The following is a 15,959-nucleotide window of genomic DNA, read 5'->3' on the forward strand; positions in this document are numbered from 1 at the left end:
TTTATTATTCAGATTATTATTACTAATGAAAATATGTCACATACTTGAGATTTAAATAAGTTTGATATCAGCGTCGGAAATATTTATATTGCAACTGAGTCTAAAAGGAAAACATGATGGTAATTGTTTTATTGACGCAAAGTCATAGCTTTACACATAAAGGGAAAATTCGCTAAGCAAATATGTATGTAACCAAATAACGCTCTCATGTTCATTATTCCGTTATACATATTTATGGAAATAGGACACTAAAGCGCTTTTCTTCAGCACATTGTGCTTCATTTGTTTATCTTTATTCAGAGCATGTTGCGAACTTACTTACTAGTTTTTAGTTGGGAGCCTCTGTAATTTGCTATGGAACATAATGTCTGTTTTAAAACTGTTATGAAGTATTTTCTTCATGTAAAATTAATCACCTTCTAGAAAGGTTTTGATCTCATTTTACATTAGGTATCAAAAAAGGCCACGTGTAGACCGCCAACCAACTCGGTATTGGCACATACTCTTTGCTTCATTCACATACAAAAATCTCTTACTGTTGTCTCTTGAAATGGTCCGAAGTATTTGGTTCACTTGATAGTGTTTACCTCGGGTTTTCCGATTTCTTCCACCATTCAAAACGCGTCATTCATTCGCTCTACATGTCCTTTCTTAATCTTACTCATTACTATTACTTCAGCCTTACATTCTTTGCGAACCTTCACACTTCCCAGAAGATCACACATCTTTGATACACCTCAGGAATCTCATTTCTACTGCACTCACTTTCCTCTGTCAGTTCCATGCTTCACTGTCTCACGTCAGGGTAGGTACCGGCACTCTGTTGAGGTCTGCCAGCAACGGATTTTTGAAAATTATTAACGTTTTACTCAATAAACCAGATATTCAATATTTTACTGTTTCGGTGAGAAGAACTTTAAAAAATTTATATTGTTTCCGACAACAATACATGAATAATCAACCACATTTTTTTAACAATTGGCATCTTTTCAGCGTGTAAAATTCATCGGCTTATCACTTTATTTCCGGCAACGAACGCGATGTAAATATACTGTGTGTATTTGTCACTTTCTATGTGGCGGAATCCGGCAGTAGATACATATAAATAATACATAATTGTGATAGAAAATATTAATAAGTTCAAAAATGAATTAAGAAAATATGTCTATCTCAATTATTAATGTTTCTTTTTTTGTGACTTTATTGAAATATTTAAAGAAAGGTTATGTTTGCCAAACAATGTACATGTTTATATGTTTATAAAACTATTAGCACACACGAAGATGTGAGCTAACTTAAGATTAATAAATAAATAAATAAAAATATATAATATTTTTTTTATAATAATACTTAGATTGTCTTCGGTCAGAACAACGCCCAGGCGGGATTGTAGGTCGAATTGTTGGCTGCGAAAATTGGCTAGTTGGCTAGCATCGTAAACATGCATTGCAAACTTTGCATTAGAGACGTCGTCGCGTCATCGGCAGCTTTGCGACATTTTTTTGGCTACTCTTTTTTTTCTTATAAAAGCAGTTATAAATACACTTAAGTTAGTTAATCGCTAAATTCACTGTGCCAGGACTAAAAGCCACTGTGCCAGGACTCATCGATCAACAAAAAACATAAGAATTTATTTCTTATTTTTTTCCTGGTTTTTACTACTTGCTAACTCGATTGTCTTGTCTTTATTTTGACAGTTAAATAGATTTGCTTTGGTCTTACCGGATATTCCGTACAGCAAAGCTATGGAAATAAGATGACCGTTTGTAAGATTTTGCTGCTCTTGTGGCACACAAGTTTATATTATTTATACTCAATTATTGTTAAGATAATTCTTTATGGGGTATTGTGTTTTAAAACATAATAATGTATTTAAAACAAATATGAAAACTTAAAACACCATTTTACACAATTAAACAGCGCTTTTGATATTTTCTGCATTTTTAGTGCTTTTCATTTTTATCGGATGTAAATTATTATAAAGGTAGATACTGTTGAATCCATCTTATACTTTGTGGTTGTTCATTATGAATATAAAATAATTTCACGAAAAAAATACCAATTTAAAAGTACAGAGTGTGGGTGGGAAGAAGAGACAGATTTTATGGGGGAACCATTGATGTTATTTAGTCAACGGGGGGAATATATTCAAAATAGGATGAATTAATTTTTTTTGATTATTAATATTCATTGCTATTTATGGATATCTTCAATTCTAAGTCCTTGAAATGTTTAATAATTTTCCTTTGTGGTGTGTGTGAAGTAAGCTATTGGCGAATTCAGATTGTTGACAAGTTATTATTGTTCAGGCTTCTTACTAGACTTCACAAAAAAACCATTTCGCAAAATAACTCTAACAGATGAAATTACTTATATATATGGGTATATATTTTATTTGTACATATACATGTATATATATCTGTATGAATATGTATGCGTCTATGTATATGAATATGTGTATGTATGGATGTATTTGTGTATTTACGCGCTTATGCATGCATGCAAGCATACACAACTAGAAAAAAGAGTTATGTATATGATCCAATCCTGCATAATAGCATAATATCTTATTCTTCTTTTTTTTCGTTATTCTGTTTTATATTTTATAATACCATGTCTTATTCTTCTTTATTCTTTTTTATTTTCGTTTTTCTGTTTTCTGTTTTATATTTATATTTCCTTTATAAATTTTCTACTGTGATCCTTCCTATTTTCAACACGTTTATATATTCAGTTCATTTTTTCACACTAGACCTCACATGACTATATTTGATTGATCATCATGAAACACGCGTCGCCTAGTATGGTGATTTAATGTATTTTATAAATAAATAAATAAAAATAAATGTTTTAATGTAGGTATAGCATAAACTTCTACCCCCATTTTTCAATCTATAATTCGCGTAACACAATTATTATCACAATTATTAAATAAAGAACGAGTGGCAATTAAATTTGGTCCACTTAAATAAACACACGCACTATAATTTATATAATTCAGTGTCGTGTCATTATCTAAACGTTTTGTTTAATTTTTATGGGTAGGTAGGTTAATGTGGGACATGACATGTCATATATTTGATAGATATTAGGAAAATCATGAGGTCGCAAGAAAAAATAATAATAATTAATTTTACACCTTTTTATGTATGTAAGCGAGCCTAGTCATTCCATGAAACTATTTATTCAGATATAGTAAATTACATTTTTTTTGTATTACAATATACATTTATACTATATAGATAGGTGCCCACCGACCAAAGCACTTATTTTCATTGTTACTTGTTCTGCAAGGCGTAATTATTTTAGGACAAGTCATTTAACTAACTAACTAACTAACTAACTAACCATCACGCCTTTTCCCCGCAGGGGTAGGCAGAGAGGACGGACCGCCAAATAACTCGGTCTTGGCACACACTCCTTGCCTCATTCACATTCATACATCGTCTCATACATACCCTTCTATTGTTCTGACTCTTGACATGGCCCGACTCAAGTATCTGATTCACTTGGTCATGCCATGTCTTCCTCGGGCATCCCCGACTTCTGCTACCATTCACATTTGCATCGTATATTCTCCTTACACTCCTTTCTTCGCTCATTCGCTCTACATGCCCAAACCATCTAAGCGTCCCTTTCTTGATCTTACTCACTACGCTTACATCAGCCTTTCACTCTTTGCGGATCTCCACATTCCTCACACGATCATACATGGTTTTACCACACATACGCCTCATTTCAACAGCATCAGAGATCTCATTTCAACAGCATTCAATCTACTTTCATCCTTTCTTTGCCAGTTCCATGCCTCACTTCCATACATCAGGGTAGGCACCAGCACTCCATTGTGGACTGCTAACTTCGCTTCTTTGGACAATTTTTTGTTAGCGCCAACTGCGTTCAGTCCTCCATTAATGTAGTTACCATTAATGGAGGACTGAACGCATTTAACTTTGTGAAAACGCATGTATGGTCCTCTGCGTAATATTTTTCTATTTGTAATTTCTATCCAATAAAACTGTTTTCAACACGTTATTCGTGTCATGACCCATGGAATTCCGAGATGTGTATTTTAAAATGTTAAAAATAAGACACCGTTTTTGGATCCAAATATCGGGTAGTAAAAAATGTTTACTTTAAAAAAAAATCTTTACGGTTTTGTACAAAATAAACCAAATTATATGCTCCATCTCCTCTATCATCAAAATGCTAACATAACATGCTAATGCTAATAGTTCTTCTATTAGCTATGAACTTTGGTCGTCATTTTGGTGTAAAAACAAAATTGCTGGAATGACATGGCTCGATCAAGTAAATCAAATACTTTAGTGTGAGTGAAGCAAGGATTGGATAATGTGTGGAGTTCTATCCTCTCTGCCTAGTTAGTTAAGAATGGGGGCATTTGGGGACGACTTGATTTAAACTTGACTTTAAATTGTAAATACTAACGTTAAGTTTTGAACCAATTTTTATTGTATTTATTGTGCAGAAATTCGAAATGAACCCTCAATGGCAACCATGGTTCCGACTCGCCGAAGCAAATCGAGCTAGCCCTTGTGTTTCATTGTTACTGGGTTCGGTTCGAATCGTTGTACGTAAGTGATTTTGTATTGGAATGCAATAATTATTAAACAGGATACGCTTCGATAATTACTTATGAATAAAATGAAGGGAGCCACAACATTAAATTTATGATTGCTGTTCTAACGAAAGAGGTGCAGTTATTTTTGTGCGGTTCGAACACAAAAGCAATAAAAAATTAAAATATTACAATACGTCTATTTTGATCGATAGATGATGTAAAAAATATATATTTTATGTTTGACTGAAGATTGTACCTTCCTCCCCAGGGACTGCAATCTACCGTGCTAACTGAGCCAAATCGCTATTTTCGACCGACATTTATTTCGTACATTAATTGCTGTAATATCATTAATTTAATGTGTGTGTTATTTTCACAAAAAATGATTGAATGTATTGTCATCGATAACGAGTATATCGGCCGAGTATCAGCTCGATCGGATATCGGGAAGAGGATTAATTCCGCTTCTAAGTTTTTGATATATTTAACAAGCGTTTCAAGTGGACAATGAAATGCAAAAAAAATAAATTATGATAAACCGTAAATATGTACACTGAATAAAAAACTGAACTTAAACTTGGTAAACTTATTAATACATTTTTTAATAACCACAGGGTGTAAATGTGTAATAGAGCAATAATAGAAAAATATTTAACGAATATTAAATAGTGCAACTTTATAAGTATGTCATCCAATAACTTGAAAGAATCCATTCACAGACTATGTAAAATGAAAATATGATATGTGTCAACCCATTTGCACGCCACACAATTAATCCTTCAATTAGTAAAATTTCTCTTGATTCGTGTAATAATACAATACATGGTAACTTCATGTAGGTTGTTCCAGAAAATTATATTTTAAAATGATAATAATGAGTTATCTGCAAGAGAATAAATTCCGTCCGGTGCAACTTTGAAGTTATTTATGTTTGTGTTTGAAACGTTACGCAAATCAATTTGCAGCCAAAATTCCTAGAACAGTTTTAAGAGAAGTAAATAATTGTTGTCTAGACGTGTGAGAAATTACTGTAAGTACTGCAACAGGTGTGGGCGTGCTCGCGCATGCGCATCTCTCCCAGATGTTTGGAGACAACATTTTTTCACACAACACGGTTTCAACAACGCCTATAAAGGGGTTATATCGTGTGGGTATTGTTATATACCTACAAACAAACAACACATATTCCTTTCTTTCATTATACTTGTTACGTTCTTACGTATTCACAACGCGGTTAAAATAACGCCTGTATTATATCATGTTGAATTTGTTTTTGTCATACAAATATGTAAATAAAAGCATTACTTTCATCTGGCCATTTTATAAGAACATGTTCGACCATACATAATATCATAAATAATGTTGACCTCCTTCCGAACCCTGCGAGTCGCTCCTAAATAACGAGATTATACCAAACTTCTGCTATTTTTAATTTGACTCACAACCTTTGTCAAATCGTTAATAGGCATATGCATATCATTTTTCTTTTCAGCAAAACTAATAAAGACAGTCATTAAATGATAAATACACCAGTTCACAAGAAAACATGGTTCTCTATTTAAGTTCGTGGTTTTCTTTTACAATGACTAACAGATGTGGCCGAAGGATCGTTAAACGTTTGATTATATATTATTATCATATTGTACACCTATATAAAGCCATTAAAGTGGTGTAAACCTAAAAATTATTTATTTGAACGGAGCGAAAGTTTAAAAGCAGAGCTATCGAAGGTTACAAATAATTCTAGAATATTATACCTAATATCCATAGTAATAATACCTTCTCGCGAGGCATAATAATTAACCCTCTATCACGGAACCTCTTCGATCCAAAACTACGGTAAAGTTTTCTTTGCTCGGAATAAAAGGGGCAAACGCTTCGTTTTCGGCATTAATGCGCTCGGAAAACATAATCAACCTTTTGTATACATGTTCCCCAATTAAAAGAGTAACTTATTGACACCTACCAAACCATCGATGGAAACAAAATAAAAAAACTGCGACGGTGAAAATATATCACATTTTTATATATGCCGAATTGCATCAGCAGCTTATAAATCTGTACAAACTCTTACTAACTAACCTTTGCATTTTACGAAATAATATACTTTTTGTGATACATCACGTAAGTTCTCCCTACTCTTAGGAATTATTATCACATTAATTTGCAGAGTACTGCGTAACTAAATAAAACAATAATAATCGAATGGTCTCTTTGCTTCTTACGTAAAGAATAAATGTTATCAAATTATATTTTTTCTGTTCCTACAACCTTTAATTTCAAATGTAATTAAAATTTTAAAAATACATTATCTGCAAAAAAAATATGGACGATAAACTTTAATGTTGTATCAAAAGTCAGCAAATGTCACAATTACAGCAGATAACAGTCATGGCCGGCGAGAAGATTGCACGAAAAATATACATATTTCATATATTATGTCCAAATTATATCACATATTTCGTAAACCATAAGTTAATACATATTATGGCTTGCTTGTAGATAAGTGGAGCACAACAATTTCTAAGAGCTTCAGTTATAAATCCATTTGTTTTATTTTATTAAAATTGTGTGTCGTTTCAATTTAAAACGTATTTAAAATTAATTTACACGCTTTCCGATACAAAATAAATATAAAACAATTCTGTCTTTTTATGTTCTAAATAATTTACCTTCATAATTTCTACATTTGGAATTCTCTTTTCGTCTGCAGGCAACAGCAATTAATTTAATTAACAAAATATCAAATTACTCGTGAGCTTTCAGCTTGAGGATCACGTCATTATAAAGCGCATTGAAAATGTGTAACCATACAAGAGAAAAGTGAGCCTTAAAGTATATTTAACTTTACACGTGAGCTTCAAAATATATGTTAACACTGTTTTAGTGTAATTTGCACCACGTCGGAGATTTAATGTTGTTCTTCAATGAATAAATCTTGTGGTTTCGAGTCTAATAAAATTTAATTGATTGTGGTTTTAGTAAAACCCTCACTATCCGCCAATTAACATTTATGATTGATTTTGTATAATATTTGAATTTGAATAAATACAGCATTAGCTGTATAGAATAAAATTGTTATTTTTTATAATACCCAAGACAATTTTCACGCCAATATGAAACCGGACTTCTGAAAATAATGTAAATATACATTTTTTAATAACTTAGCTGAAAATTATTTAATAGCGTTTTTTCGTTACCTCGGCAAGATTAAAAACTCATTTACTTCTTTTAAACAACTTGGATGGTATTGTTCGTGAAATATTACAATAAATGAGACGAAAACGTTTGTGATATTACGAATAATGATTTTTTTTCCATTTCTGGGACATAATATTTAAAAAAAATGAAAGTGTTAACTTATAATATATCGCATGGGCTTCAGTAAAATACTGAAACACGCTAGTAAATTTTGGAGACAAGATAATTTTCACCAGAGTCCAATACAACAAAACATATGTGAAAAAACATAGATTACATAGGTATAATTGACACCTACGAAATATTATGAAAACATAAAAACAAGTCGCATTTTTAAATAGATATGTAGTTAAAAAAAATCTGCTTTTTTTTCGGGGTATCTTTTCTGAATGATCAAAAATAATATTTGCTGAATTGATGATGATTTTTAGTAGGCATAAACATATATTTTTTAATGACCGCCAAGATCCAAGAGTTCTGTCATTCTTATTCATCTTCGTAAGTGTTATTAGAGGTTATAAATAATATTAAAACCGAACATGTTTCTAAGAACAATTATGCATTTTTTAAAGAATTTGAAAGAAATACAATAATTATAAAAAACTTATCATTTGTTAATACTTTACTATCTGTTGAAGACGATTGGGTTTTACAATTTATAAGGATATAAAACATTATTTGAAGGGTATAAGGATATAAAATATTATTTTTGAAAACATATTCCGGAGCTTTATTAAATTGTACTAATACTTTTACAACATATTATTTAAACCATTTGGAAAAACCACCACTAAAAAAAGCAGAAATCTGTCAAAAAAATTGTCATTTTTTTACGATTTTTTTTTTGCAATGTTATTTGTGAAATTTACTCACGGTCGTGGCGGCAGCCGCTAAAAGCAACAGTAAAAGGAGCCTTGCCCCCATCATGTTCGCTGCGGGAAGTTATGCGTATTCTGTTGCGTTTCCGCTGGCGCGAGTACCCCGGACGAGATCGCGCAACGCACTAGCAGCAGCCGACAATCGGCGGTCCGGCTTCGGCGGAACTTTTCGGAACTTTTCGAACACAGCGCGGGCGCCCGACCCCCTCCCCACCTCCCGCTTACCGCATCCCGCGCCGCGCAGCCTCCGTGGACCGCGAGGCAAGTCGGTAAAACAGGGACTTTCGAATAAAAGGGTTTGTTCGAAAAAACTTTTACGCCGAACTGTTTTTGTGTTTATGAATTTTCCTTGGAAAATGTAACTAACCAGCTAACCATCACGCCGGTTTTCTCACAAGGGTAGGCAGAGAGGATGTACTGCCAAACAGCTCTTATCTTAGCACACCTCGCGATTGATTTACACTCATAAATCATCAGTTCCGTTATACTCACTCATGATCGTGCCATGACTTCCTCGGACTTCTCCGAGCTGGTACAATTCATAAATATCACATGTATTTAGTTTCATTTGACAGCTGTTGCGCCTGCCGGTATAAACCTCCTTTCAGAAAATATACATGTCAAATTTATGTCACAGATGATTTTTATGATAAAAATTAGTATGTACCTACCTAACTAAAAATATTTTTTGTTAAAATAAACAAACCACAATTTTAACATCTCTTCTATTTTCATAAAAATCACAATTTCATATCTTTAATTTGGCTACGTCCGCGCCCCTTTGAAAATAACAACAAATAATGGCGGGCTACTGTTATGACCGTGTTGGATGCTGCGTTTTTATCCCGCTAGAGTAAGAATGAACATGGATTCCACTACGAGTCCACGTAATCCTATAAATTTTAAAATTAAGGATGTAGGTATTTATATAGGTACCTAGATACAATTCTTAAGATTTCAGGGGATATTTTGGGTTTAATTTATTATATAAGAGAAAATAAGAAAAACAGTTTTAGTCGTTAGGTCTACTGTTGTTGATGACCTTTATAAGAACTTGTAGGACTCCCAACGGTATTCCAACTCCTGCAGTTTCCTGGAGGCACATCTGTGATGAATCAAGTGATTCCCGATGCGGTCGACTAAAAAATCTCAGCATCCCATTTTGACATTTACTAACATTCCTCCTCAAAAAGAAAATAAATCCAATCATTAAAATATATAATTAATCAAATCATTTAAAATTGTATACGTTATCACTTTCAGACCTGATTTAAAACTGGCAGTTGTAGAACATATTACATGCTTGATAAAGTTATTTGAAAAAAATATATTCTTATTCTCAGAATGCGTGTTTCACATAAAATGGCAAATCGTACTCTGTATACGAAAAATAAAACATTTTATTAAGTTAAAAAAAATACATAAAAATTAATCATTGAAAAAAGATATCAAAATTACATTTTTTTAAATATGGAGAAAAAATTCTGTCGAGACAACACAAAGATCACATTTCAAAATATAAAAATGGCTACCGTGTGAACTAGTCACAAAAATTAAATAAAAAAATAGCGCGTGAGGAAAAAATTCAGAAATGTGTGCATTTTCAAATATACACAACAACTCTCAGTGATAGCACTATTTCAATTTAGCTACTGGTATGTTTTATCGATCTCATACTTTAATTTAGATAATGTTTTATTTTTTATCAATCTCATACCTCAAATTTAATTTAAAATAACTTTATTATGTTTTTTTACAAATATTATAATGAGTGAACTTCAGTGAATATTCTGATAATAAATTAATTTCAAAATGGCCTTGAACGCTGAAACAGCCGTCACAATAATAAAAACGAAAAAACTTGCAGAATAATATTATTAAAGTTGCTTTACATTACATTTTTATGTTGTTATTTGTTTTAATATTTGAGCTTAACATGCTTTCGATTGGCCGGATCCATTGCCGTTGTAGGTACTATGGTGTCTCTAGTTTTGGGGAATGATGCGAGACTTCGGGAAGAAGTCGGATTTGCAGACAGGCCTATCCCATATAGAGAAATCGTGTTAATAAGTCCACAGAAGTTTGGTTTTTGCCCGAAAATATATTTTTTTTTTGTAAATTCTTGCCGAAATTTTAATTCATGACCTCTGGGCCTAGAGTCAACCACACCGCCACGGTGATCGTCAAATCTACGTTATTCCTTACAACTGCGTATTCTATTCCTGCACCACCTGCCTATCTCTAGAAAACAACATCCTAGGCTATTTCGACCAAACCGATTGTGTGGCGATCTGCTTGGACATGTGATGCATATTTTATAATAGAACTAAGTTAAAATCCCTCGATCTTAACAAATCGGCTGGTCCTGATAACATTCCTCCAATCCTCGTATCAAAATCAGTCTTGACTTATCATATTACTAAACTTTTTAACTTATCTATAAAATTGGCACCTGTCCGAAAAAATGGAAAACAAGCTTCTTGTCTCCAATCTTTAAGGAAGGTAATCAATCAGATATCTCTAACTCTAGACCTACATGTATGCAGTCATCAATCCCGAAATTATTTGAATCTAATCTGCTCTCCAAACTCTCGCCTGAGATCAATAAATAATTTTGCACCGTCAAAACGTGGTTTCATGGCACATAAATCTACTCTAACAAACATAATGATTTATCAGAAATATTTATTTAGTACATTGAACAAACTTCTTTAAACATACGGAGTGTACACCGATTTAAGTAAGGCTTTTGATAAAGTCTCACATAACATTTTAATTGAAAAATTAAGAAGTCTTGGAATAGCGGGAATAATTTTGAGATGGTTTGAAAGTTATCTGCACAAAATAAAAATACCAGTTAAATTCAATTTAAACTTTTTACACCAGTTTGAAGTCTTCACCGGCTTTCCACAAGGGTCTCATTTGGGACCAATATTATTTTCCTTGTTTATCAACGACATAACCACCAATTTTGTTAGAGTTTTGATACTCATTTTTTTGACAATCTTAAAATTTACAAAACTATTAGTAACCGCAATGACTGTAATGAATTACAATTAAATCTTGAACCACTCTTGTAAGGTGCACCCGTAATGAACTATTCATAAATATTGAAAAATGTCAAACTTTTGCCCGTATCAAAAATCCGATCATGCATCAATATACTATCAATAAAATTATTACACAAAGAGACGAGCAATTTAAGGACCTTGGTATTATGTTTGATAGTAAATTCACTTTTGTTCTTCATTTATATGAAATAACAAACAAGGCCATAAAATTTTTGGGTTTATTTTGAAGATGATAAAACATTTAAAATTAATTTATTAATTTAATTTACTGTTCACTAGGTTAATGGAAGCAATCTGGAGTATAACTCGACAATCCGGGCTCCATTTCATATGATTCACAAACTAAAACTCAAGAGAGTGCAGCATAAATTTCTTAGATTTATTAACTATAAATTAGGAAATCCAATCAAAGATCTTAATTACACCTTTTTAATGGATTTACTAAACTTGACTGACTTACCATCAAGGCGCACAATGACTGATTCAGTTTGTCTTTTCAAAAAGGGTATGGCAGATTAGACGCCATGGATTTAAGGATCCTTAATACTTTGCGTGTACAAAGGCGTAAGGCAAGACAGACTGCTTTATATAATGTTCCAAAGTCTTCTTATAATTATATTTCGAAAATTCGTTCATTTAGAGGTTACACAGAGTAAGTAATAAATATAGTTCAATCGATGTTTACCGCCACCACTCAGTGACCAAACCAAAAATCAATATATTAGAATATTTGTAACTGATCTTCAAAATGTATTTTTTCCTACCCGCACACTTTATCTTTTTTTGTATGCTCCATAAAACACCCAATCGGGCGTAATAAATATTTGTTGATTACAAATTTGCTTTACAACAAACCGTTCTTGTTTATTCTTATAGTAATGTTAAGCTATGTGCTGTATAATACCCAATCTTACATTATAAAGGTTTGCTAAATACTAACATGCTTAATAACAAACACCTCATATTTATTTTGCTAACATCAACAATGTTTTGAATATTTTTCTGCTACTACTTTCATGGTACTTTTGGTACCTATCTCGTACTCTTATTATTATTTATTTAACAACAATTACTTGGATGTACAACAACTCTCAACTGTAACTAGTATTGTACCTGCTTGTATTGTCCAAACTCGGCCAATAACATACTCATTATTGTACTCCTGATCAGATTACCCTAAATATGTTGTGCATGTGAAAGCCTTCACAGTGTGAATAAATAAATATTTAAGGGCTGTACTTGGGACGTTTTGAAGAAACTCAATCCGTCGGGTTGGATATCTCCAAAGCCTTTGGTAGGGTCTGGGTCACTGGGCGCTTTTCGGGAAGTTACCGCAGCATGGAATTAATTCAACCCTGCATGGTTGGATTGCGTACTTTCTCAAAGGGAAGAAACCTTAAACTACGTCACACCGTATTTGATCTTTTTTTTTCCTCTCTGCACCAAATAAATGCGAGGGTGCCACAAGGATCTGTACTGTCATCGTCGCTGTTTCTGTTGCGCACCAACGAGATAGTTGGTTGCGCTTCTGCGAACATTTCGGACAGCGTTATAGCGTTCATCGCCAGGACATTGTGTAGATTGTGGTGAAATGTGTGTTATGCATGTAGAAAGTTACCCCAAAAGAAATTAAAATAACTATTTTAACGTATATAATATTCTTCAATAATAATAACTAAATAAAAAAAACTTACCCGGCATTTCCAGTTATATTCCCTAAAGTATGTATTCTGAATTAATAAAATAACTGTAAGTTTTACCACATAATATACAAATAAAAATATTAACTTCTTATTTTCATGTTCTGTAACACAATAATAAATTTATTATAGATAATTTAATGGCACGTCAATTGTATGCATTATTTTCTCTGAACATAGATTTGATGACTTGTTTTTTTCACAAGAAACAGATGAGCAGATCCAACATGTGATGCAGACTATGAATGCTATGATGGACCTTCTTGTTAGTACAACTAGTCTTAAAAATGCTGCAACCATGGTGGACGGTAATCTAAAATTTGGAGAAAATGATCGAAGGGAAACTGACCGTGGAAATTCAACCCACTTTAACACACTTTTGAAAAATGATAAAAAATCATGAAAAATTATGAACAATAGGTTATGAACTAGGATAAATAGGTACCGTTGGGTTAGGTTTATGGGCATTTTTTAATCGCTATTAATGATTTTATATCACTTTTCAAAAATCTGTCCAACCACCACTTTCCTAAGTTGCCGTAAAACCGGCTTTATCAGAATTAAATAACGTGATTATGTTTTGGGGTCACCAGAGCACATGATGGACACTGTAACGCAACAAGGCATAAAACCTCACAAATCATTCACGATACTTTTACAATGGTTAAAGTAGCTACGTTTGTTGGCTTAGCAGGGGTTCCCGGGTTTATAAGGTAAGGTTTTGTTTAGACCTTGGCGGCGGATGCATCTGCCCACTTACTGCATTGCAGGTCGGATCGGGAGAGACTGGTTGAGAGAGACTAGTAGAACTCTCTAGCGGGTCTCTCTCAACCCATCGCACTGCAGTGGGAGGGATGGATTCACGTGTTCCTCACCCCAGGACCCACTGCATTTTCCTTCCCAGAACATCATCTCCTTCATGTTCTTCAATAGACCCTCTACATAGCATCCCCAAAAATGACAGTATTTTTTTTCTCAGAGCCTCCTGTGTTATTTGAAAAAAAGCACTTCTGAAGCTTTTCATGCGAATAAAACCAATCATTTGCTACGCTGACGATAGCACCTTTCACGGGGGTTATCATTTTGACCCCCCCCCCCCCCACTCATGACGTCCGAACAGCTTGAGAAATTTTCTGACAAAGGGTTTATCACCACCTCAAGAAATTTTTATAGATTTTGGTATAAAATCGACGATCAATTAATAACCCTATCGAGCTATTCTTGTAGAGACAGATTTTAATTGAATTCAATGTCTAATTCCGAAGCACGATCGCCGCTTGCGGTTGCTACGTTATGCCAATAACTAAAATAATATATTCCCACAGTTGAACCAGGGTCGTGAAACCAACAAAAATCTTATAATCCCCGGATTGCGACAAGCGCAGCACCGCCATTGCGGTGCCGACAAAGGTCCGAGATTCTCTGGATCCCGGGTTTTCGATATCCCGCGATCGTAAGCTCCAGTCTAGTGCCTACAAAGGGCTGCCTTGATTTGTTAACATTCGGAACTTTAACTATCTTAACAGAGTGTAAGATACTCTCAGTGTCGCTCTAGTGCAAGACCATAATTCAGAATTGAAATGCTGTTAGATTACCAGATATTAATAGCCAGGTACTTCTCCAACTGTTTCGATAGCTCTTGGAAATAACAGGATATATTTCCGGCCGCGAGTTTCTTCCTTAAATATTGTTAGCGAAAGGCGAACGAAGGGATCTATAAGAGGATGCCACCAGAATAATGAAAGACCTACCTTTGTCCTGGTGTCCTCAATGTTCGTCTTTCTGCCAGCGTAACTCCACGACGTATTACACTGAACTTTGAAATGCCACCTGACAACCTCTTATCGGAGGCGGTGCATTGAATCGACTGGTGAATTTTACCCTCTACTGGTAACAACTTTACAAGGACTGGAAGGTAGAGAATAATTATTGAAAATAAACATCGGTTATATGCCCGAACACCACCTTTCTCTTCCCTATCTCCTTCTTGTCACGACATACCCCTACTAAGGTTCTCAAAGTCTCACTGTCTCCAGACGTTCGGGATCAGTTCGAACTCTTGTGCAGCACTCACATAAATAAAATGTTTTTCAATAAAAGGGTTTAATGTGGGTATTTTTAACGGACTTTTTTTAACATGTTTGAAAAAAAACTCCGCGCCAGAATTTGAATTTTACCGTATAACTAAAATTTTATATATATGTAGATAGATATATAAAATATATCCTATATACATATAGGAGTGTAAGGAGGATATATGATGTAAATGCGAATGGTAGCAGAAGTCGGGGACGCCCGAGGAAGACATGGCACGATCAAGTGTATCAGATACTCGAGTCGGGCCATGTCAAGAGTCATAATAATAGAATAGTATGTTTGAGACGATGTATGAATGTGAATGAGGCAAGAAGTGTGTGCCAAGCCTGAAGTTGTTTGGCGGTCCGTCCTCTCTGCCTACCCCTGAGGGGAAACGGCGTGATGGTTAGTTAGTTAGTTAGTTAGATACATATAATATTCCCAGTGACGT

The 15,959-nt window shown here is 33.8% G+C and overlaps 1 protein-coding gene across 4 annotated transcripts in view; it reads right to left on the minus strand.

Annotated features, from left to right (window-relative positions):
• Positions 1 to 8,805, minus strand: part of trol (terribly reduced optic lobes) — a 298,108-nt gene extending 289,303 nt beyond the window's left edge. For all 4 annotated transcript variants that reach the window (XM_089645754.1, XM_089645753.1, XM_089645752.1 and 1 more), the window contains exon 1: positions 8,657 to 8,805. In XM_089645754.1, coding sequence (XP_089501880.1) covers positions 8,657 to 8,710 — 54 coding nt within the window. In that variant the 5' untranslated portion in view covers positions 8,711 to 8,805. The remainder of the gene's footprint in view (positions 1 to 8,656) is intronic.
• Positions 8,806 to 15,959: the final 7,154 nt, after the last annotated feature.

This window comes from Hesperophylax consimilis, chromosome 23 (assembly GCF_061612785.1).
Source record: "Hesperophylax consimilis isolate HC1 chromosome 23, BYU_Hcon_1.0, whole genome shotgun sequence".
In the NCBI taxonomy this organism is placed as follows: domain Eukaryota; kingdom Metazoa; phylum Arthropoda; class Insecta; order Trichoptera; family Limnephilidae; genus Hesperophylax; species Hesperophylax consimilis.